The 25741-nt window shown below is 31.7% G+C and overlaps 4 protein-coding genes and 1 non-coding gene across 24 annotated transcripts in view; 4 read left to right on the forward strand and 1 right to left on the reverse strand.

Moving 5' to 3' along the window:
- Positions 1 to 159: 159 nt before the first annotated feature.
- LOC107031178 (pentatricopeptide repeat-containing protein At5g66520-like) lies at positions 160 to 6857 on the forward strand. Of its 19 annotated transcripts, none has more exons than XM_015232451.2 (5): positions 216 to 880; positions 1958 to 3837; positions 3946 to 4017; positions 4635 to 5507; positions 6331 to 6848. In XM_015232451.2, exon 2 carries the CDS (start codon positions 2218 to 2220, stop codon positions 3802 to 3804), a length of 1587 nt encoding a protein of 528 aa, XP_015087937.1. In that variant the 5' UTR covers positions 216 to 880; positions 1958 to 2217; the 3' UTR covers positions 3805 to 3837; positions 3946 to 4017; positions 4635 to 5507; positions 6331 to 6848. The 19 variants fall into 19 exon arrangements, with proteins under 19 accessions (XP_015087930.1, XP_015087937.1, XP_027775337.1 ...); XM_027919536.1 differs by having other exon boundaries at positions 4786 to 5507; XM_027919534.1 differs by having other exon boundaries at positions 3946 to 4012; positions 4594 to 5507.
- A 710-nt stretch (positions 6858 to 7567) lies between these two features.
- LOC114078608 lies at positions 7568 to 8623 on the reverse strand. The gene has a single exon (XM_027919492.1). The coding sequence runs from the start codon at positions 8621 to 8623 to the stop codon at positions 7568 to 7570; it is 1056 nt and encodes a 351-aa protein (XP_027775293.1).
- A 2118-nt stretch (positions 8624 to 10741) lies between these two features.
- On the forward strand, positions 10742 to 19335 carry LOC107031776 (nucleolar GTP-binding protein 1). 2 transcript variants are annotated; one of them, XM_015233248.2, is made up of 15 exons: positions 10742 to 10936; positions 11132 to 11259; positions 11374 to 11494; positions 11622 to 11686; positions 11784 to 11897; positions 12752 to 12826; positions 13578 to 13616; positions 13701 to 13772; positions 15641 to 15754; positions 16487 to 16558; positions 16654 to 16690; positions 17394 to 17506; positions 18286 to 18492; positions 18822 to 18953; positions 19058 to 19335. In XM_015233248.2, exons 1-14 carry the CDS (start codon positions 10864 to 10866, stop codon positions 18912 to 18914), a joined length of 1323 nt encoding a protein of 440 aa, XP_015088734.1. In that variant the 5' UTR covers positions 10742 to 10863; the 3' UTR covers positions 18915 to 18953; positions 19058 to 19335. The 2 variants fall into 2 exon arrangements, 1 of the variants encoding a protein (XP_015088734.1); XR_001458279.2 differs by having other exon boundaries at positions 10743 to 10936; positions 18822 to 18980; positions 19058 to 19332.
- A 1459-nt stretch (positions 19336 to 20794) lies between these two features.
- LOC114074111 lies at positions 20795 to 20898 on the forward strand. The gene has a single exon (XR_003574593.1). It is a non-coding gene; the product is annotated as a U6 spliceosomal RNA (small nuclear RNA).
- A 4614-nt stretch (positions 20899 to 25512) lies between these two features.
- The window catches only part of LOC107029417 (protein NRT1/ PTR FAMILY 5.2-like), a 7256-nt gene continuing 7027 nt past the window's right edge, over positions 25513 to 25741 (forward strand). The window contains exon 1 of the mRNA XM_015230824.2: positions 25513 to 25715. Coding sequence (XP_015086310.1) covers positions 25580 to 25715 — 136 coding nt within the window. The 5' untranslated portion in view covers positions 25513 to 25579. The remainder of the gene's footprint in view (positions 25716 to 25741) is intronic.

Genomic DNA, 25741 nt, shown 5'->3' on the forward strand with positions numbered 1-25741 from the left:
ACAAAGTAAGAAATCTCAATTAGACATATTTTATTATTTAGTAATATTATCTTTTAAGAAATAATATACTCATGGGTTACTCGCGCAACGCGCGTGCTCGGAAACTAGTAATAATAATAATCACGAAATAAAATTTGGGAATAGCTTTATTTCAGGTCTAATATGACGTATTATCTAATCTAGAAATGTTCATTACCGTATAATAAAGGGTAGGATGCAATAATTCTATGGATATTCTTGCTTATCTCATCCCGTGTACCGAAAAATTTATTGGGGATAACTAGGGTATCATTAGTTACTAATTTGAATTTGTTGAAAGGTTGAAAGTCTGTTGTTGTACATGTATGCAAAGTGTTTGTTGAAATGCCTAAATGAGTTTTAGAACAGGAAAACATTTTTTTTGTTATTAGTTTCTTTGCTTCATAATGAACAAGGTATTCGTAGATCGGGTTAGTTACCAATTTTCTTCTTCTTTGTATTTGGATTTACTGCATTTGAGCCGAAGGTTTTTCTGAAACAGTCTCTATCCCTCCACGAGGTACTGATAATGTTTACGTACACTCTACTTCTCCCCTCCCTAGGGGAATGTTGTTGTTAATTACAAATTTTGGGAAGTTGAACTGGTTATTTCTTGATGTAGTTTGTGAATTGTAATACCCTCTTTATTGGATACCGCATACTCTTGGAAAATGTTGCTTCTAAAGCTTGGATGCTAGTGTTTATTTGTGTTTTGAATTGTCGTTGATCATTCACAGATCTTGTTGGCTTATTGCTTTTCAGTGCCAGGTCGAGTCAGCTACATTAGCGAAAATGTGTAGACAAAACCAGCCAACTTTCGCTACAAGAACTTGTACGACACTTTTGCAGTTAGGATATACAGGTATGATGAATCTTTATCAGCCAAAACGAAGATAATAGAGGGGATGAATGATTTTTGCTTTTTTAGGGACCCAATTATCCAATTGCCATGTCCAATTTGTTAAGAAATTTCGAATAAGAGAAGAAGGGCTGCTGATTTTTGAATTTGGCCTCTTGACTGCTATTTGGACATTTTGTCTATTAACAGTCCTACTGCTCTTCTCCTTGGAAAAATATGTGTTGATATTCTTCCATTATTATTAATAATAATATGCATGACTTTAATAGTAACCTGTCCATTACTTATCAACTCAAGGTACTTTGATCTGTAGGATAACGAGGATGAGTAGGAGCTAGCTTTAGGGACAGAATCGAAGAATTTAACACCTCTAAGTCATGGTTCATTAATGTGAAAGCGTAAATCCTAACTTTCTATTCATCATTTAATCATAATAAACTGAGATAATTTGATGTGTGCATTGAAGAAAATTAGACAAGCCTATCAATAGGTGTGTATAAAATCCTTTATTTCTTGCTTTTTTGCAATACATTATGCTGAGTTTCTGTTATTGTGTTTTTGTATGAATGAAGAAATGTTTGGTACGTGAGATAAGAATAATAATCACGGGATAAAATTTGAAATTAACTTTATTTCAGATTTGGTCTGACGGATTAGCTAATTCGAGATTATTTTATCTCAGCATTTGTACTAAAATGGTGGGATTACAATAATCTCATGGTATTATTCTTGCTTATCCCATTCCATGTACCGAACAACCATAACTAAGGAATCATTAGTTACTAATTTGAAGTTGTTGAAAGTCTATTGTTCTAAATGTATGTAAGGTGTTTGTTAAATGCCTAAATGAGTTTTCGAACACAATAACATATTTCTGTTATTAATTTCTTTGTTCCATCGTGAACAAGGTGTCACTTCATTGTAGATGGTTTAATTACCAAATTTGGGAAAATCGACTGGCTTTATCGAATACTGCATACTCTTGGACAATGTTGCTTCTAAAGCGTGGATGTTATTGTTTATCTGTGTTTAAAATTGTGGTTAATCATTCACGGGTCTTGTTGGCTTATCGATTTTCAGTGCCAGGCCGAGTTAGCAACATTTGCAAGGATGTGTAGACAAATCAGCCAACTTTCATCACAAGAACTTGTACTACACTTGCAGTTAGGATATACTGGTATGATTAATCAGTATCAGCCAAAACGAAGATAATTAAGGATCAGAAATTGGTTAACAGCTACGTCATATGAGATTCCAAACTGGTTTGAAAGGACGGATCATGTATTGGGAAGTCATTGGACTTGTATGGAAAGAATGATATGTCATTTTTAACATTCTAGATGATTCTAAAAGCAGTTAGCGAAACTCATTCTCCCCTGACGCCCTTAATGCAAAAGTGCAGAACTCTCAACCATCTAAAAGAGCTCCATTGCCAACTCCTCAAACTTCACCTCCCAGAAACTCCGTCAGCCATTGCTCCACTTCTTTCATTTGCCGTCAATTCTAGGATTCCTTCTTTCTTCAACTATTCGCGTATTGTGTTTCAAAATCTTGGCTACCAAAGTACCTTTTTGTACAATACCATGATCAGAGGATACATGCAATCAGATATGCCGATACCAGCAATTGTATGCTACAAAGACATGCTGAGAGATAAACTTATTGTGAATAATTATACCATTCCACCATTGATAAAGGCTTGTTCAATGGTTTCAAATGAGTTTAGGCTACTTGGGTTTTCAGTCCATGCCCATTCACTGAAGTTGGGATTACAACATGACCGGTTTATTGTTGCATCATTGATTGAATTTTATTCCCTACATCTCGAGATGGACAGAGCACGTATGTTGTTTGATGAAATTCCCGACAGGGATGTGGTTTTGTTTACTACCATGATTGATGGATACGGGAAAATAGGGGAGGTGGGAAAGGCCAGATTGTTGTTTGAAGATATGACGGAGAGGAATGTGATTTCTTGGAGTGCAATGATGGCAGCATATTCACGGGCTAGTGATTTTAAGGAGGTTCTATGCTTGTATCGGAGGATGGAAGAAGATGGTCTTAAGCCCAATGAGTCTATTCTTGTAAGTGTCCTCACGGCTTGTGCTCATCTAGGTGCCTTAGCACAAGGCTTTTGGGTACATTCATTGGCTAAGCATTATAGTTATGAGTCGAACCCAATATTGGCTACTGCATTGGTTGACATGTACTCTAAATGTGGGAGAACAGAGTTGGCTTCATCAGTCTTTGAAGAGATGACTTATAAGGATACTGGAGCATGGAATGCCATCATATCAGGCTTTGCAATGAATGGAGATGCAATGAAATCATTTCAATTGTTCTATAGGATGTTAGCAAGTGGGAATCAACCAAATGAAACAACATTTGTTGCTGTGCTCTCTGCTTGCACTCATGCAAATTTGGTTGAAAAAGGTCTTTCACTGTTTGAAAGAATGAGCAGTGTTTATGGGGTTGAACCCAGGTTTGAGCATCGTGCATGTGTGGTAGACCTGTTAGCAAGAGCTGGTAAGCTCGAGGATGCTGAGAAGTTCATTGTTGAGAACATGGGAGGGATAGAGAAAGGGGATGCTAATGTGTGGGGAGCTTTACTTGGTGCTTGTAGGGTCTACGGTGATCTTAAAGTAGGTGATAGAATATGGAGAAAGCTGTCTAACGTGAAGGTAGCTGACTATGGTACTTACGTACTTGCATACAACATGTACAAGGAAGCTGGTTGGGAAATGGAAGCCAACTGTGTTAGGAAATTGATCGAGCAAATGAGGATAAAGAAGCAGCCTGGATGTAGCGTCGTAGAGGTGAATGGTGTGGTTAAAGAATTCCTCGCGAGTGATCTTTTACATCTTAAGTCACGAATAGTCCACGACGTGCTTGAGCCCTTACCTAATGTAATGCATCTTATTGACTGAGCATGATGTCGTATGGTCAGATTATGGACAAAAGTATTGCACTTCTCTTCGTTTTTATGTATTCTGAAGCTAGAATTGCTCCATGTTATGCAAAATGGCCAGTGGAATTTGGTAATGAGATCAAGAATGGTTCTTATGCAGAGCTACTTGGTTCCCAAGATTGCTCCAACTCCATGAATTAAGGGGTCGTTTGGTAGCTGATTTGGAGGTGAGGTATGCATGTATTAAATTTTGTTACAAGTAATTCTACATTCGGTAGTTGGTTAGGAGGTGAATTAGTCATGTATAAAATTAATACGGTGTTTGGTTTGAAATTTTAGAAAGCCACATGACTAATACATGTTTAAGTTGTAAGGGTATCTATGTGTTATTTTATGCGGGATAAAAAGTAAAATAACTAAACTCCGCATGAAATATTATATAGATTCATTACTTATACTTGCATAATTGTAACCAACTCTCAAATGACACCTGTTCTGTCATTTACTTTCTTACAACTTATGCCCATTAATACCAACCTTGTACCATTGTCTCTGTGATGTGACTTGAGTGGTCCTAGTATCCAATAGAGAAAAATCAAAAATGGCTCATTATGTTTGGGATAGGCTTAAAATAATCCCTTAAATATACTTCCTCAACAGTTTTGGTAGTTTTTAAGTTTGTCATAAGTGAGCATTGGCTGTTAGATTTAATTAGAAATTGTTGAAAAGAAAGAATTAACAGGAACTCACATTATTTTTCAGTTTCTGCTAGTTTTTTTTTTTACTAATGTCTTTGGGTGGCTTGAAGATCTGTCTACCTCCTAAAGTTGGATTACGTACCCTTCCCAGACCCCACTTGTGAGATTGCACCGAGTATTTTGTCGTTGTTGTTTGCTGAGCGACTGGAAGACAAAGTCAACACAGAACACCAAGTTTGCATATTAGCCTCATGTTTCATTTGACTGAAACCTCTATCCAGTCCTTGATCCCATATGATCAGTTTGTTTATCTAGGACACTTGAAATGGCTGAGGCTGCCATAGTCAAAGCGATATCAAAAATCTCAGAACAAGCATTTTTCCTATATGGAGTGAATGAAGAAGTAAGAGAACTTGTTACAGAGCTGGGACGTATGCGAGCATTCTTGAAAGACGTTGATACAAGAAAACAGAAAGGAGAAAGAGTAAAAAATTGTGCTGATGAAATTCGAGACCTTGCACAAGATGCAGAGGGCGTAGTTGAGAAGTTTGCCGCTGAGGTAATGAAGAGATCAAATGGGGAAGACACTGTTTATTGTTTCTGTACAATGTTAGCTAATGTTGTGAAAGAGGTTATTCCAAGGTACAAAATAGGGTGGGATATAGGAAAGATCAACAAGAGAGTTAAAAGCCTCAGAGAAAGTTTAACAACTTATGGTATAGTTTTGACTGATACTATAAATGAAGGAGAAACATCTTTACAGAGTGGAGATATTGGTGTTGGTATAAATGAAGGAGAAACATCTATTATTAGAGAAGTGAAATTAGAGAGTGGAGCTATTGGTGTTGAGAGATGGGGTGGTTCTGGAGGAAGTCATTGGAATTATAGGCCTAAAGGTGTAGTTAAACAGATAGTAGTAAGGCATGGATTGATTATAGATTCTATAATGTTTAAGAGCATTGAAGAAAATGGTGTCATGAAGTCTTCTAAAACATTTGGTGGTTCTGGAGGCAAATTGACTGAGGTAACATTAATGTCTTTCTTTTAGTGTATATATGTTGTTCAGACATGTCGTTGGATCATGATATGTGTGCGGGCGATGTTTTTTGGAGAGGCCTAACAACATAGTTTTTAGATCTTATTTGTTTGCACTTAATGAATAGCTGAATAGATCTTAATATCATTCATTAGTATTTTTGTGGATAATTTTCACCTACCATTCTATCCACACAATCACCGGCCGCTGCACTAAACACCAACCACCTATGTCATCACAACCCCTACCATTGTCAACCACCATTACCGTCAACAACTAGGGGTGTAGCCTTGTAATTAATGTCGTGGGGGTTAGGATGAAACCACTTTGGGGGGAAATTACATAATTTATACATCGTTTTAAATTATTTCTTATATATATATAGTAGATGTTGAACCTCCTCTGGCTTCTTCATGTCTTTACTTTATATTTTGACCTCCTTAGTGAAAATCCTAATTTCATAGAACCAACCACCTCTGTCATCACAACCACCAGCATTGTCAACTACTACTATCAGTCACTATCACATCTACCACCTCAATATCATTATAATTATATCCATTGTCGCCACCATTATCAATTACTACCACCACTATACTGTTTGATCCTTACTGTCAACCACTTCCACCATCACATCTAGCATTGCCTTCAACTACCACCAACTAGTATATACTATTTTTCTAAATCAATATGCCTTTAAGAATGAGATTAATTTCAAGTGAAATAATAATTTTTTTTCTTTGTTCCCAACCATCATTCAATATTCTCCTTGTTTAATAAGGCTAATTAATTTTTTGTTGAATTTTTGTAGATCAATATAGACAGTCCTTCAGAGTATTTGACAGGCTTAAGTGGGACATATGGACTCTATGGTCCCTATCTTATAATAAAATCCATTAAGGTTCACACTAACCTTAGCCATCATGGCCCTATGGGTTCAGTAATTGAGACTGATACCAACTTCTCATTTATTATGCAAGGTGGGGTTATTGTTGGATTCCATGGATTTTCAGGCTTATTTCTTGATGCCATTGGTTTGTATGTTATGCCAACAAGCATAAATTTACCTTCTTAGTAGGCACACTATCTCATCAATATATATATATTTGAGCTAGCTTATGTTGATAAGCTTTTAAGTATATTGATCAATATCATCTTGTTTGTTATTCGTTGTATTGTATCGTTTAGTTTAACTGTCATGTTTATATTTTGTATGGCGTAGTTTAAATCCATCGTTGAGTAATGACGAAAAGTTTCATAACCATCAGTTTGGTGCGTGATCGCGCTCGTTGTATTGTATTGTATTGTTAGTTTAAAATGTCATGTTTATATTTTGTATGGACTTATCATTTCAATCTATCGTTTCTCATTTTATTTAACCATGATCTTGTCGTAATCTTCTCATTTTGTCTTTAATAATCCTATTTTGTTTTTTACCCTACCTTTATATAGAGCTCTATCTCATATCCTACTTTTCTTATAGGTTTATCATTTTTATATTGTTTATCATTCAAATTGTTGATGTGCGACATTATGTCTACTTCTCTAGTTTTCTTATATATTTATCATCTAAATTGTTGATGTGTGACATTATGTAACGACAAAAAACGATATAATGTATCCAAATATTCTATATATTCATCAAAATTATTTAAGTACGATAAATTATATAAGTCATATCAATTGCGACACAACAAAGACCTACGTCTTAATTTTTTCTTTTAGTAAAAGTATTTTATTTCTTATTTTAGTAAAATTATTTTATTTTAGTTCGTTTAGAAAAAGTGTTAATATTTCTCTCTTTTTGTCAATTCTTAAATACAGACATATTCTTCTTCGTTTAACAGAAGTGTTAATGTTTCTTTCTTCTTCTTCTTTTTTTGTCAATTCTTAAATACAAACATAAGCAATAAACCACTAAATATATGGTTAAAATGCTATTAATTTGAATAAAAATAATCAACCAATACAAATGTCGTGACTACAAGTAAGAATTAAATTGCGACTAACAATCAGATAATACTAAGATCATGCAACGATCGTCGATATCAACGATGAAACGGACCAGTTGGATCGACTTGCCTGCACAACGTTAGGTATGTCAAAAAAAGAACACGATCCTTTGCACCCGTTCGATGATTATTTGTATGTTCACAAAAAAACTTAAGTTCATCAAGTGTACAACATCCCAACATCTGACCAAGTAACAAAAACAACCAATTTATCTTATTCTTATCCGAACAAATAATCGGTTTCACGCTATTCTCTTGATTACAAAATTGACATGTAGGAAGAATCGGATTAGTCCAAACAGACGGTGCGCGTTCTTTGAGAAATGTTTTATTTTTCATCACGTAAGATCCAATCTCAACAAACTTTTCTTTCAAATCGAATTCCATAGTATATCTCTTCTCACATCTCCTGCATTGAACATCTCCGCTTATTATGATTAGTTGCTTCGACAACAAGTATTCCAATGTGTGTACCGTAGCTATTGAGTTTGTTGCCCAAGGAAATGGAGGAGTTACAGTCTCAATCTTCACCTCCTGCATTAGTTTTGGCTTTGAGGAGTTACGTCTTCTACGTTGAAGAGTTTCTTTTGGTATCATGATCGGTTTTAAAATGAGCTGTTGGTGATTCAAAGTACTCGATTGAACAGTTTCAGTTTCTTTTGGTATTATGTTGAGTTGAGTTTCAGTTTCTTTTGGTATTATGTTGAGTTGTTGGTGATTCAAAGTACTCGATTGAACAGTTTCTTTTGGCATCATGGTGAGTTGTTGGAGATTCAAAACAGTTTCTTTTGGCATCATGGTGAGTTGTTGGAGATTCAAAACAGTTTCTTTTGGTATTATGTTGAGTTGTTGGAGATTCAAAGTACTCGATTGAACAGTTTCTTTTGGTATTATGTTGAGTTGTTGGAGATTCAAAGTACTCGATTGTATTCGAGGTCTAGTAGAACGGGAGGGTGTCACTAATGAAAGTTCCAAAAATTCATCATCGTCATCTTCTTCTAGTAGATTTTCATTTTCGTAAGGATTTTCGAAATGAGTATGAAAATTCTTCCTCTTTCTATTGATTTCTTCAATATTGTTGTGGATGTTCATTGCAAAAGAAATTAAATTTATACAATAGAAAAAGATGTCAAAAAAAATTAAAATGGAAGAGGTATACATATACTTAAAGAGTTGCGTTAAATATAAGTCCGAAAAAAACAGAATTTTAGAAATTTCAGCTAAATTAAAATTCTTTTAAATTCAAAAGAGTTACACCTCATTATAGTTACCTAGTTAAATTAAACAAGAATTTAGAAATTTAAGGTGAGTTAGAATTTTCAATAAATCTAACACGTTAAATCATAATGTACCGTATTGTACTTATTGTACTGTAGACTTATTGTACTGCACTATATGATAGATACAATGTTTGACTAACTGTACTGTTTGTTGATGAATAAAAACAAATAAAAATATTTTATTGTTTGATTTGACTGTATCGTATTGTATTGTAATCTATGAATTTACTAAAATGTCTTTAATTATTCTAGGGTAGGAGCTGTGACTAGAATTAAATAATATAGGGTAAATTATGAATTTACTAAAATATCCTTAATTTTCTAGGAGAGAAGATGTGACTAGAATTAAATAATATAGGGTAAAGGGTAAAAAAGTATTATGAAATATTATGTGTTAAGTAACAATGGGAATACACCAAATTAGTTATTCCATCAAATGAGATTTTTCATTGTTATGTAACAACGAAATTTAACAATACAATACAATTGTTAAATAACAATCAAAACAAACATTGAAGGTACACTACAATACAACGGACAACAACGACCCAAACAGAGGGTAAATGATTAAGATTAAGATTAAGACGTCTTGCTCTATCAAAAGTTGAAAATATTTTGAATTGTTGATTTATAGTAATTAATATGTAAATTTTATTCAAGAAAGTTAAAAAATTCTATGTCGAAATTTACACTGAATATTATTAGTTAGTTTTATGTACTTATTATACGTGTAAACTTATGTGAAATAGTATTAGTTTAATCAAGTTAAACAAATTAAAACGGGAGTAATTATTCTTAAAATGGTATTAGAAATAACTGTGAGATACATGGACATATATTAAATGAAACTTATTAGAACAATTTGTTATTTCAATAAATTAAAATAGTTACGGTCAAATAAATATACATTTTAATTAAAATTATCTGAATAACACGACTCATACATATAATAATTAAATGCAACTTTATTTCAATAGCATTTTAAATTATGTAATTTTCACTTCTTCTTTTAGTTTTCTTGACAATGTGATTAGTAACGGCCGAGAGTCGAAAATTATATAATTTGTATATAATTAAAATTATTTTTTAATATGTATATATAATAGATATTGAATTATGTACTTTTTTAAGCTTTTTTTGGGTATATTTTTAGGTGTAAACACAAAAATTAAAGAGTATATATACACGTTGGGTTGTTAGAAGCACACAGAATAAACTAATAAAATCCTTATTTCATTTGAATTAGGAGTATTTCAAATTCAAAAAGAATAATTAAACTATCTAATTAAATTATTAGAGAATAATAAGTTATTATATTTTTCTTTAGAAAACAACTTGTTATTTCAATAAATAACTATTTGTCTATATTAATGGGACCTTATTAGAAGCACTTGTACTCTTATTTGTTTGAAAAAAGATAATATGAAATCTTGATATTTCAATAAATAACTATTTGTCTATATTAATGGGACCTTATTAGAAGCACTTGTACTATTATTTGTTTGAAAAATATAATGTGAAATCTTGTTATTATTTCAATAAATAGCTATTGTCGCAGACAAAAAAAAAACATTTTAATTAAAATAAAAAATTATATGAATAACATGGCTTAGACATATAATAATTAAATGAAAATTTATTTAAATAACATTTTAAAATTAGATAATTTTCACTTCTTTTTCGACTGAGTAATGAAAATTATATTGTTCATACATGCTTAAAAATATTTTTTTAATATATATATAATAGTGGTTGGATACTTGAACATTTTTTACTGTTTCAATTGTGAAACTCACCTAAATCTCATTAATTTAGGAGCTAGTTATTTAGATGCAGCTACTTTTTAATATTATAAATCTTATCAAAATTGTGCGTTTAGATACATATATTTTGAGATACGTAAGGTGAATGTTAGGTATAATTCGTTCTAGATACGCTTCAAATTATGTTATGCATTTTCGTTATTGCAAATCCTTATTTTGTTAAAGGCGAGTACCACTACCGTCCACCGGTGCTACTCAGAGCTCAGTAAAGCTCAGGGCTAAGAGAGATATGAGCGGCACTTCAGGTCTTCTTCAGCTATGGCAAGTTCCATCCTCATCACTGTTCTTCGGCCGTTCCAAAGGTACTGTTTGTGTTTTTCAATGCAGTGAATTTAACCTAAAACACAAATTTTTTTCCAGATTGTTCTTACTCCGTGCACTTTCTAGAAAATTTCATTTCTCTATATAGTCTCCCTATTGGTCCTACACCAGATTTTCAAATAGCTTGAATTTTGGTAAGAATTTGATGATTGAACTTGGGTCGTTCCGGGGTGCAGGTCTGTACTTGGTTCCTGTGCGTGTTATGTATCCAATGTCATGTTTCTGTAAGCAAATGCAAACTACTACTTATGCAATTGTTAAAGGAAGCTATGTATCAAATCCACAGAACCAACAAGAAAACAAAGTATAGCTACTCCATTACTTTCAATTTCAGATTTCTAATACCATTTTAATTAATTTTTGTATTTGGATACTTACTGTGAATTAGCTGAATGATGTTCTTTGATTGTTTTTGTAGGAAAAATTGACACCTAAGGTAGAAAATGTAGGTGCTTTTCAAAAATTACCCATGGTAATGCCGTCTGTAGATATTCTACATTCAGCACTGAGGAAAGCAAAGAGGGTCTCACCTACAAAGGGTAATCTCGTGTTCTGCATTTATGTACTTTTTACTTCCACCTCATCATTGTAGTATCAGTTCTCGTACTTGACTTAAGCATGCACAGAATGAAAGGAATGATTGCATTTAGTTAAAATGTTTAACAGGCATTGCTAATGCTGCAAAACGTGAGAGAAATAAAGGCGCAAAACAACTTGACGCATTAATGAAGGTGACAGACTAATGCTTCTCATTGGTGGATACATCTATAATTTTGATATTCTCATACGAAACAAAATTTACATTTATCATTCATTTTGTATATGCAGGAGTTGGCTGTGCCCTTGAGAACATACAAAGAGAACTTCCCAAACAAAAAATATTTGCACCCTTATGAAAGATCTTTGATTGAGTTAACGCTTGGAGATGGAAACTATGAAGATGTAACGTTCAATCGCTCTAGTATCTTGTTCCAAATAATGTTATTTCAGGGAAATTTAGGTCATCAGTAACTTTTCCTGCAGGGAAATAGCTTTGAATTTTGAAAAATGATTTTTTGACTCTTCAGAAAAGTACATGTAGTTAAATTGGAAGTCTTAAATGTCTCTGTCCTGAAAATTAAAAGATAGTAAAGAAGAAAAAAAGGATCAACGCTAGGAGAATACATCTTGGGGTTTGTTTTGTTTTATGTCGTTTTTAGCTAATCTAAGTAAAGATCTGAGTTTGTGAAGTTATTTGACACGTATATTTGACAGACATGTAATGATTCTGTTGGGTCCTTCAGTTGGATGGAGTGATTTTCAGGGTCTGGCTTTATGTTTCAATATTCATTGAACTAGCATTTTAGATATCCTCAACCCCTCTCAGGAGGTTATGGTTTTCATTTCTTGCATGTTTTAATGAAAGGTTCAACTGTTGAAACTCTAAATTTATCTGAAGTTTATCTTTATTACATTTTGTTCAATATTTGGGACATAATGCTGGCACTGTGCTAATTTTGAGTTAATTGATTGAGAATAGAAACTAATGTATGTATTCCGGAGTTTTATTGGTGAATTGAGGTGTCAACATTTAGTGATACATCATTTTTTTCTCTGTTCTTGTATGGCCTTTTTTTTTTGGGTCTTTTCCTATGGATAGCACTATTATCTTTTTTTTCCTTCTCAAAAAAGCAAAAAAAAAAAACATGAAGATGTGTATCCATTTTTTTCATTTTCTTCTCTGCCCTAGATATTTATTTCAATACTTTTGGTTTGTACCTCTCATGTCTAACATCTAAGTAACTACACTTTTGCAGGTATTGGGAAAGTTAGAAGCTCTAAGGAAAAAGGTGGTATCAGTTGGAAAGGAACATGCATCATTATGTGCTAAGGTTGGAAAACTAATTGCATAAAATAGTAACCTACTTTGTAATTGTATGCTGCTATTCTTCTCACCTCTCCACGCTCTCCGGTTTTTTATGTTGAAACAGTTTTAGGTAAAATAGCCCTCTTGATGACATTCTTCTTTTTGCCCCGTATGTATTCCATTTTATTGCCAAGATCTTTCATAGAAAATTCTCTTCCAAGTTGTAAAAAACCAACTCTGAGACATGTGATTGATTTCTTCTTGTTACAATAATGTCATCTACATATATCAAGAGGAATATGGTACCTTTGTGAGTTTGCAGTGTGAACAATGAGGGGTCTGCCTTACTATTAGTGAAGCCAAGGTGTAGAAGATGCATGCTAATCTATCAAACTAGGGTCTTGTTGTCTGTTTTAGACCATACAGTGCCTTCTTTAACAGATAAACATGGTGTGGATACCTAGAGTCAATAAATCCAGGAGGTTGACTCATGTATACCTCTTCTTGCAAGAGACCATGTTGGAATGCATTTTTGACATCTAGCTGCCTGATTTCCTACTTAAGCTAACAACAACTGAAAAATCTACCACTCATCAACCCATACACGATCTTGAGAATGGATGACATGCTAACAGCTCATGTTTGTTACAGATGTTATTATGTTCTATTTTCTCATTATTGATTTGATGAAGTATTTAAGAAGTTATTACTTTCTACTTTATGGTTTCTGTTTCTATTTAAGATACAAATCAAGTAATTGATGCAATTTGTGCCAGTCATTATCTAAACGAGAAGCAGAGGAGCGACTGAATGAGGTAGTCTGATAGTTTCAATTTTACTGAATTTTACATTTATCTGATATAATCCATAAGTTGATCTGTGAAAGAGTGTCTTTGTAGGGATTGAAAAGAATTGAGGAGATATTTGATGGTGATGGAAAAGCTGTCGATGAACTATTGAACATTGCCAAGGTAAGGCCAGTTAGTGATACACTATGAGTCGTATAGATGAACTAAAAGTAGAAAAGAAGAGGTTAGATATATGCTGACATTAGTATACTGAAAACTGAAATGAAGTTTCAAACAATTATTATCGCGAACCTTCATTTAACACATCAGAAGGATGTCAAGAAAAAAAGGGACATGATGCAATTACATCCAGTGTTATCTTAAGAAAAAAGCGCAAAACAACTTCAAGGTCTGTCCGGGCTTTACGCGCAAAGTGCAAATAAAGCGTAGGCTTTAATAGAAAAAGATGCAACTGGAGAAAACATACCAATATATATGTTTAGTCCAAGAATAATAATTAGGGAAAAGGGTCAAAAATACCCTCCAACTTTGATTTATTGTTTAAATTTACCCTCACCGTTAAAATAAAGTTAATTTTACCCCTCCCATTACTAATTTCACCAAATTTACCCCTCATTGGACGGATTGACCCGAATTTTTTAAGAAGATCCAATTCCTCATTTAACCCAATAACTTGACCATTTAAAATAACCCGACCCATTCTCCCAAATCTCCTATTCCCATTTACCCATTCTCCCAAATTCCTTCATTATTCCAGGGCCTTATCCCTCGAAAAAACCCAAAAAATATAGAAAAACAAAGAAAAAGTGAAGATAATGCTTGCAGGAGAGATTGACAACTCGCCAAAGTATTAAGACCTCACTGAATGTGACTGAGACTTCAAAAAGCTCAAAATAGGTCGGCATGAAAAGAAAGTAGAGGGCGACTAGCCAACTCAATCGGTGAGGTGGTATGAAATTGCCAAAACATTCTGAAAGTTCTGCTAAAATCTCAAAAATATCGGTGTGGTATGTTGGGTTTTAATGGTGTGAACTTGCCAACCAAATCTATGAGCATTGGTTCACGCCAAAATTCTGGAAGTTCCGTTAAAAATAGATGTTAGCTTGGTGAGCATAAAGAATAATCTGTAATACGCCGAAAGGTGAAGTCTATCGAGCTGGCCAATAACCAGTTCAACCGTGAAAGCTTTAAAGCTCAGCTAAAAAGTGATGAAAGGGATAAGGCCCTGGAATAATGAAGGAAATTTGGGAGAATAGGTAAATGGGAATAGCAGATTTGGGAGAATGGGTCGTGTTATTTTAAGTGGGGTCGGGTTATTGGGTTAAAATAAGAAATTGGGTCTTTTTTAAAAAGTCGTGTCAATGCGTCTAAGGAGGGGTAAATTTGGTGAAACTAGTAAATGGAGGGGTAAAATTAACTTTATTTAACGGTGAGGGTAAATTTAACCAATAAACCAAAGTTGGAGGGTATTTTTGACCCGTTTCCCTAATAATTATAAGCATGAATAAAAAATATATGAATAAAGAAACTGATTTTTTTTTAATGGTTAAGTGAAATAACAACTGCTTAGTGTCGCCTCTTCCTGAAAGTATACAAATATATATGTTTAGTCCAAGAATAATAATCATAAGCATGAGTAACAAATATATGGATAAAGAAATTGAATCTTTGTAAACGATAAAGTGAAATAACAATTGTTTAGTGTCGCCTCTTCAGGAAAGTTTGTCTTAGAGCCTTGATGACGACATTTAAGCACACATTAAGCGAAGCAAAACACAAACATGTTTTGAGCCTCGCTTTAGGGCTTAAGCACGCTCCTTTGAGCTTTGACAACACTGATTACATCAAACGTCTGTGTCTATGATTTTCAACAAAATACAGTAACATTACATGTCATGATAGCTGGCTTCCTGATTGTGTGGAAGCTTTTTAGTTGGAATTCCTAATAGATGATTATTAAACAATGATCTTTGCTTGCGTAATCGAAGAAAGTGGTTTCTGCCAGTCTCTGACAAATTTCATGGTGGCAGACATTACGGGCAATGCCAGTTGTCGATCTGGAAACACCAACTCTCTGTCTTGTCGGTGCTCCCAATGTCGGAAAATCATCTTTGGTTCGCGTACTTTCGACAGGGAAGCCTGAGGTATGTACTAAGCTGGCTAGCTTTTGTTCCATTTTTACTTGTTTTTTATCTGGGTTAAGGGATTTCACCCATCATTCTTTAGATAGTTATACGTAATAATATGTATGCTCTTGAGGAAGGCAAATTTTCTAGAGTTACCATCCATTGAAAAAAAGCTAGTGCTAGTTTTTCAACCATGGTTTTGACTTGGGTGCGAAGAAATTTCTTATTCTGAATCTTGGTTTGCCTTCAAATGCTTTTCTAAAATTTGACCCGTATTTAGTTTTGCTAACTCAGGTCTCAAATGTTAGTATCTGTAAAAGTAACAGTAAGGAAAAAGTGAAGTGGAAGATAAGCAATGAGATGGAAGCTTATGAAATGACCAGATATGATTATAAACTAACAATTATTACCAGTCAATTTAGTTTCCTCTTTACCTAATCACTGTTAGTCAGTTATTTTATCTTGCCTGTTATAAAGATGTTTCTTATGCTAGTATGGCAATATCACAGGCATGGATTCATTGGCAGACAGATGAGTTTTGAGACTTGTCTGCAGCTTTACGAATGAGTAAAAGGAATTTGGATTGATGGTTTGACTAGAACTAAATCCACACTATACATACTTCCTTGCATGCCCCTATCAACCATATAGAAAATTTTCGATGTACTTTCTCCAGTTGATTGCATCCTTTTCATCACATACTTTTTTTTCCTTGATTGAATTCCCATTAATGTCACTGAATCTAATCAGATCTGCAACTATCCCTTCACTACTAGAGGAATTCTGATGGGTCATATTAATTTGAGTTACCAGAATTTTCAGGTTAGTCTTTATTTCAAAGTGAAAAGGTTTTCTCAAATGCTTCATACCTTTTTGCTTCTTGTGCTATTGTACTGATTAAGCATTTTCATCTTCAGGTTACTGATACCCCTGGTATCTTAAGAAGAGCTGATGGTAAAAGTTTCTTCTTGATTTACCATTTGAATAACATGAATATTTTTCTTATGAACTCCTTTACTTTCTCCTACATAATGTAAAGAAGCCGATGACACATTGTCACTTTTGTTGGTCACAAGATTATTTGTAGCATACGATTTGTACAAATTCTCTTGGTTTATCTGTGCATAATGATGTGTTTATGGGGAAGAGAGTTAGTTGGACTAAAACTTGGTATACTATTGACAGAACTTTTACCTTTGCATGCAAAAATCTTTTGGGTAAGTGTACTACTTAGACGACATTATTATACTAATAGCTGCAATTTTGCTTATCCAAGTAACAGTATAGTTCTTCAAAGAACTAGAATAAAATTGGCTTGTTTGAGATGAGGAGGTATTGCTCAATTTCTACATTAGAATGAATCTAGTGACGGGAAGTTGTCTGGAATGGGTGTAAATAGAATTTCCCACGTTTTGACTTAAAAGAAAAATAATGCAACTACAGTATTCTTTTTGCTAGCTGCTTAAAACAGTGAGACATTACTCATACTTCTCTGAATTTCTTTCTTATAATCTGGACTTTTGTATTTTGCTGTAGACCCACTTAGTGATTTATCACTGGGTATGTTGTTCTTGTGTTTTGTTGTCAAGGATTACTTCTCTTATCTTTTTATATTTGTTTTTAACAGTTTTTCCTTTTATTTTGATTGAACCTGCAGAGGAAAGGAATAACTTGGAAAAGTTAACACTTGCTGTTCTCACTCATTTGCCTACTGCAGTACTTTATGTTCATGATTTATCTGGAGAATGTGGGATGTCACCTTCTGATCAGGTTTCTCATTGATCTCTTATGTTTCTGTTTTTTACTGGAACTTTAATCTTCAAGTCCACTAGTGGAGAGGAATTCTTTATTGTTGTATACTGGAATGATTTAACCTGAAGGTGGGATCTATTATATATGTGAAGTAATTATGTATGTGTTAGAACTTGCGCATTCATGATTTTGATAAGCTATTTTATATTTTTCTCCAAATAATGAGAAGATGGATAAAACGGGAACCATCATGTACTAGTAGTGTATATGGACAAAAAGTTGACGTACTAGAACTTGCATATTGGTGATTTAGGATGAACTATTCTCTTCAATAATGAGAAGATGGATCATATGAGGATGGTCACGAGCTAGTAAAGTGTACATATTTTCTCTATCAGGAGCTAGTGATGTATATAGTAAGGCGGTAGCTGTGCTATTTAAGAGATTCCAGTGAATGCTTCCCGTTGCTTTCTAACTGTTTTATTGGTTATAAAACTGTTTTGTTGTTTCTTCTATTTGATTTGGGGATTGACTGTCTCTACACAAGAGCATCTGTCTGCTATATAAGGTTTCGTCTGCCATACAAGAAACTGTTTTCTTGTTTCTTTTGTTTGATTGGGGGATTGTCTGTCCCTCCCTAAATATGCAATGTTGTAAATGTTCATCAGTAATCTGGAAAGCTTAGGAGAATGTCAATACGCTTTGTGATACTGTTTTTTGCTACAGCCAATTTTTAGTCTTCTCTATCTTTTCTCATAGTATAGAAAATGTTTGATTTCCAAGTGTTGTTTATGCAGTTTGTGATCTATAAGGAAATGCGAGAGAGATTCAGCAGCCATATTTGGCTTGATGTCGTGTCCAAATGTGACTTACTGCAAGCATCTCCTGTCATCTTTGCAACAGATGATTGTAATGTTGATAACTTTGAGCTGGTGAGGTATAGGAAGATGGGACCTGATGGAGCCCTAAATGTGTCGGTAAAGAATGAGATTGGTCTTCATGAGGTGCCATTCTGTTCCCCTTCTGGCATGTTGCTAGTTATTTTTAGCTTGGACACAAAATATATAGCTTATGAGCACCTATCTGAAATGGGCCGTGAATTGTTAGTTTGTTTTTATAAAGATTTAATTCTGTATCAGTAGCAGAGGCAGAGACATAAACATGGATGTTGTGTATCTTTACTTAAGTTTCTTCTGCTTTCACTATCCATAGTTTCTCGGAGTTCACCCTATAGGCTAATAGAACTCTATAGTCAGCATGAAGTGCTATGTTATTTTCCTGAAGCATTTTTCTTCGTTAGTATGTTCTGACATGTTCGTTTGGGTTCTTGTAGTTGAAGAAAAGAGTTTACGAGCTGCTTGTTTCTCAATCAGAAAGGATCAAAAATCAAAAGAGCAAGGAGGAAGAGCTGGAAGTTCCAAGCTAGTTCGTCTAATGAAATTCCTAACAGATCTCTAACCTGCTGGTAATTAGCTGCAGGTTTTCGCGCTTGGTAATTAGCTGGATCATGGTCTATCGTGTATGTACATTCGTGATTCGATCTGTGGTGACACTAACACACATCTGCAGGTCCAAGAATACGACATGTTTCGAGGCGTATTTCTCGGGTATTTGGACAATGAGGTGCTCTATAAGATAGACAGATATTCAGATCATTTGTCAAATGTTGCAGATGGGGTTGCCATATTCTGTAAGTTTTAGTTACAGCAATCTTTGATAAGTTCCTTTGGAAAAATCTCTCAAATGCTTTTTAAATTTGATTTATTTTATCTTTTTGGATATTTTGTAAATGTTATTAAAAATTTCTCTTATTTAGTGGATGGAGATATAACATTTGAATTTTTTTACAGGAACTTATAAGCATTTATTTTTTCTGAAATAATGATGTTATAATGTGTCACAATTGTTAAAATGGTGGTTACTATCATCTTCTCTGGACTCAAATATGAAAATTGAAAAGTCATTTTAGCATATAGTTGACATTTATTATAATGTAAAAAAAAATGAATAGACAAGACGAAGAGGACATTTTAATATGGACACATGAGCTTTTTCCAATTTTTTGTTATTCCCAAATTGACCAAAGCCTCAATATGAGTTGAATCATTTAGTTACACTTTATGATAAGAAAAATAGACATTATAGAAATATGTCATTTCATTATGAAAAATAACGTAATTCGAGAAATCATCATACTTTATTAATTTTCTTTTGTTTGAATGATTTAAGTCAAAGTTCCTACCTTGATTGATACATATAAATGGATATTTTTTCCATCTTGGAATTAATAATTATCAAGAAATGTCACCTTTAGTTCCATTGAAATTACTCCTTCTATAACATAGTCGTTTTTGTAGACTTTTTTTAGGAGCTAAAGAAATTGTTGGAATTTTATGATAAATATTAATTTTTTTTAAAAAAAGTATGTCAAAAAATAATCATGAAAAAAAAAAGAGGATTCTATTGGCTAGATTACTTTTATTTTATTCGTTTCACTTTTCTTTATATTTAACATTATAATATCCTTAAAAACAAATACGACATTAACATAATACATGTATAATGTATAATTTACCAATTTATAAATTCATGAAGTTATGAAGATTTACAAGTAGAATACTAAAACATTTATGTTTTAATTAATTGAAAAAAATTAAATATACGTAATTAAATATCATAAGGATTACTCTAAGAAATACTATTTGAGAATAATTTGATTAGTTCCAAGAGATAAAAGCAAGTAATTAATGCGTCTTTAAAGCCCTAAAATTGACATGATAGAGAAGTCATAAGAGCTATCTATATGAATTGTCGTAGAATGATTCAGAATCTCTTCGTTCTTAATCAGAGTTTTAGATTCGAATATATGAGAATAAAAAAGTATCTCGGAAGCAAAAGGAAATTGTATGTACAGTGCAAAAATAGAAATCTAATTAAATTTTAATATAAATATCAAACGTAGGGTAAAAAATAAAAATCTAATGAAAAATAAAAGAACACATAAAAAAGCTTTTTGATTAGGTACAGGCTTACTGTACGCAGTGGGGCTGAGATTTCAAACAAACAATAACTCTATCATCATTTGACTTTTTTTCCCCTTTTTTATGATATTCAGTATTCATATTGAAATTCGATTAAATTCAATTTAGCGTCCGAAAGTCTTGAAGCTAAAGCATTCTCTGACAAAAGAGACTTCTTATCCAGAGGGACTCAAACCCTAGACCTCTGAACAAGAATGAAGGACTACTTATCACTCTATCACAACCCTAATTCGTATCATTAGTTGATTATCTAATAGCAGATAGCGTCCCTTCATGGACATCCAATAAAATTGAAAACGATACATAGAAAATCAGTATAATCCTTTAATAAGAATGACATGTACAAATCGATAAATGGTCTATTTTTCATTTAAAAGATCTAATTAATAGGATTTTTCTTTTTTTCATTTTTTAAAAATTTAATTACCTAATATTCAAACTTTTAATCGATTTGATTATATCAGATTTGCGTCACATAGAATCCATTAGAGAAAATTGGTTCATAGGCTCGAATTTAAAACCTTATAACCAATTAATTAAATTCGCATCATACATAATCAATTACAAAATACTTCATACAAATTTGAGAAAAATTATAATCTCAAACACTTAAAACTCTAAACCTTCATCCAAGCACTTTAATTAGAGTCCACCAAAAAGAGAGAGTTCTAAAGTTCATTGATTATAATAAATACAATATTTTAATGTCAACTTTATATTATCCTATATTAGCACACCTACAAACTTAGAGATATATAGTAAGAGAGACAAAACTCTATATATCTAGGCTCTTTTTTGAGCCAATTAAATTTAAATTTTGCTTTTATATATTGTGACAATTACCATCAACTAGTAAATTTAATCGCGATTCATTTTAATTTTTTAACTTTTAATTATGAAAAACATGTAAGTTCTTGTTTTAATGTGTTATACGTTCATTCATAGAAAAACAAAAAAGAAATAGAGAAAAAAAAAGTTTTTTTGAGGCTGAGAATTGACTATGCTTGCACATGTTTTTGTATGGTATATCTAGAAGCATGGAAATATAAGTCAAAAAGGAAAATGAGTGAGAGTGATTTGTAATAAATCTTCAAATGGAAGAAAATTAATAATGTCATATTCATTGACTATTAATCAACTTTATTCCAAACCCTAATGTGAAAACTTATTTAGAAATAGAATCATATTTGTACTTTTTTTTTTTTGGTTTAAATCTCCCCACTTTTGGGACCTTTAATAATTATTAGTATAGTAGAATCTGATACCTTATGATCAAACGATGTGGTACAGTAAATTTGATTATTTCTTTTTTAATTGATGGTTTTGAGTTTAAACGTTGAGTATAGTAAAATCTATAGTAAGGAGTGTTCTCCTCGTTCTCCTGAATGAGCCCTATGTGGCATGAATTTAAATTAATAAAAATATAATATGGATGTTGAACATCAAACGAGAAACGAATAAAAAGAATTTGTACCATGCTTATGCAAATATGCGAATAAAAGAATATAATCCCTTAACTACGCTGATGCAAATATGCTTTTTTGTTATTCTAGGTGTATCTTGTTATATACATTCTTGAATCTCGTGTAAAACATTTTTAAATAAGTGATGAAAATTACGTTCAGAATTTAATTTGTTTGTGTTTTTTGACTTTCATATATCACACCAAATTATCAAAAAAGACAAAAATATTACATATGAAATCATGCCATAGTTTAGGGTTAATTACTTGTCTATTGCGGAGCATAATTATTTTAAACTGCTTTAAGAAAACACCAAATTTGATTAAGACGACCTTAATTAAGATAATATGAAGTTGTCCATGATAGGGAGCATTTTATTTTTTAAAATGTAAAAAATTTGATATAAATTTAAAATTCATCGAAAGTTAAAGTGAGTATCAAGCATCTTTTCTTTATACGTTAAATGTGAAAATTTATTTTTTAAAAAGACGCTAAATAGTACTATTATGAAAAATCCCTTTTTAATAATATGGATAAAAGTCCAAACAAAAATAAAGTATATATATATATTGCATAAAATGTCAAGGCTCTACTAATACTCCCTCCGTCCCGTATAGTTTGTCATGTTTTCTATTTTTAAAGTCAAACTATAAAAATTTTGACTAACATTTTAAGATGTATTTTTTTATCGTATTAATATACAAAAAATTGCAATTTATAGTACTTTTCATATAGTTTTTGAATATCTAAATTTTTTTGTTTAAAATATCGGATTAATGTGATTCAATTTAGCTTTAAAAATTAATCAAATTGACTTTCGAAAAGCGCAACATGATATACGGACGAGGGGAATATAAATAAATAACACTCCATTGGACTATGGCTGATCTAATTAATGAGATATAATAAATAAATATCCAAAGTCAAAAGATATGGTTATTAGGGTTACTATCGCAATTTGGATTCGTATAAAAAAATTTCACATTGCGGATCTTCATGAGACGACTTTATATTCAGAGGGATTTTAAATTCTAGATTTCTGATTAATAATAAATAATGATTATCGCTTTATTACAATTCCTCGTACTCAATATTAGTAATTTGATGTGAGAGTGAAGACGAAGCATATTAAAAAGTAAAAAAAATGTCATTTGTAAAATTTATTTTTTCTATCTCCACTATGGAAATAATTAATTTACTTTTAAAAAGTTATTTTCAAACAAAGTTTGATCGATCATTAAATATAAAAAGTTAAAAAATATTTTTCTTCGCACGAAACACGCCAAGTCGTTCTCTATTAATTTTTCTTTTTTGTTGGCTGGATGAGGTGGGGTTAGAGTTATCAGACATCTAAGTTTGGTAGCAATAAATTAAATTAACATAATTATTGTATAATAATTCCATTAAAACAAGGTTGAATATTCTGCAAAAAAGTAATTAAAAAAAAAAGGAAGATTCAAATGCCACGTAGCATATAGACTAATTGTAAAGAAATGTGCTTACAAAAAGAATTCAATCTTTAATTTAATATTTTAGTCAAATCAAACACTAATTATTACCTAAGAAATTACTAATTATTTATATATAAGTTTGGTTCGATTTCCATCGTTGGCGGTTGTAAAATCAAAACAGTATTTACTTTAGATGTTTCTTTTCTAACCAACTTTGAGATATTTTATTGAGTCGAACGATTTTTTAATAAAGTTCTATGTTTATCGCAAGCTTTATAAATTCACCTGTTACGAGATTATACTGAGTATGTTATCGTTACTTTAAGAGATAGTTAATTATGAAATAAAAAAAGGAGAATATATATGATAAAATAAAATTGACAAATTTAATATGATTCATTAGAAGATTTTTTTTTTTTTTAAATATGGCTCAAATAATTCAGTTGGATTTTCTTGAGGTCAAAATTAGCACAAGATTTTATATATGGATTTTATCTACTGTGGGTCACCAAAATTTAGAATCTTAGGTGGGAAAATTAAATGAAATGAGAAAACAATTTTATAAGTTTCTCTCAACAAAGTCAAAAGAAATGAGTAAATGGTCAACATGGCAATTGCAGTATTAATTTAGTGGCGGAGTCAAAAAATTTAATTAAAGAATTTAAAATATAATGAAATAAATACATGAAAAAAGTTAAAAATATTTACTATATATACATAAGATAAATTAATTTTAATTGCGTACAAACACAATAATTTTTCGATAAAAAGGGATTCAAATGAAATATTCAACCTTATCAGGCTTCGACTCTGAAGTACTTCAACATATTGATGATTAAGATCTCTTCATTCTTACTTTGAATGTTGCCCTAAAAAACGAGTTGAATTAAGTCAAATTTCAATGACTATCAGACATTAAATGAGAAAATAATTTTCTTAACAAAAGTTTTTTTTTTGTTTCTCACCCAATTTCGAAATTACGAACAATCTATTTAAAGATAACGCTCCTAATAAAAAAATAATTCTTATTCAAAACTAAAACTCGAGACTATTTTTTTACTAAGTACATACCTACCTTTTTTTCTTTTCTATTTTTAAAGAAATAGTTGCAAAGACTATTTCTTGGCATTTATGGGTAATAAGGCAGTGAGCAACTTTCAGTTTTAATCTTATTTTATGCTATTAATTAATTATATTTTGATGCAAACGTGAATTTTAGTATAATAAAAGGAACCTGTCTTATATCATGGCGAGATGTATAAAATTTTTATTTTAAATTAGATATTTCAAATTCGAGTTTAGAAAATAGAAAAATCTTAATAAAAATTTTCAAAGTGATTTAAATAGACGTTCATTCCACTGCTTAAATAAAAAATTATTAACACATGTACAATATAATAATTATTGATAAATCAAGAATCAATCAAATTAAAAGAGTTGAAGAAATATTCTGTATTTTCTTATTTACAATTAATAAACTAGTGACTATTTATATACAAAAAAAAAATATAATTACAAGCATAGCATTATGTCTTACACTACATCAAATCATATTCTTACAAATATTAATATTAATAATAATATTAAAATGTGATTTCTACATAATTAAAACACAATATTCTTATCGGACTCTTAAAAAATCACAATTCACATATGCTATTTTTATATCATTATCATATAATCAAACACAATCCATGTTCCCTTAATTATTTATCTACCTCCCCTAAAAAAATATTTACTAACAAAAGTTGATTGAAATTAGCAAATTTAAGTTGTATAAACTAACAATGCAATTTTTTAAATATAATTAGACGATATAAATATTTTTTTTATATTTTTTTTAGTATTTGATATTCGTATTAGGTTGATCATAATTAATTAATTTAAATATTTGTCACATAAGGCTCATTTAAGAAGAAAAAAACGTCTTGACAGTATCTTTTTTATATTCATCAGAATCTCTGATTAAAAATAAAAATATTCTATTCATCCCACCCCGAAAATATACTTTATACTTTTGAATGACTTAAGATAGAGAAAAGTTGTGGTCTATATAAAGGTAGTAATGAAAACAAACTTTCTATACTTCCTCAATAATATTTGACTTAGTGGTATTTTATCCATTTCTCTACAATTATGACAACTTCTCAATATGTGGATGAAAATGGACAAGATGATGATGGATACACAAAAGATGGAACTGTGAATCTCAAAGGCAATCCTATACTTAGATCCAATACTGGTGGATGGAAAGCTTGTTCCTTCATTGTTGGTATGTTATGTTATTAGCTCCCCCTC

The sequence above is a fragment of the Solanum pennellii genome, chromosome 9 (assembly GCF_001406875.1).
Source record: "Solanum pennellii chromosome 9, SPENNV200".
Classification (NCBI taxonomy): Eukaryota; Viridiplantae; Streptophyta; class Magnoliopsida; order Solanales; family Solanaceae; genus Solanum; species Solanum pennellii.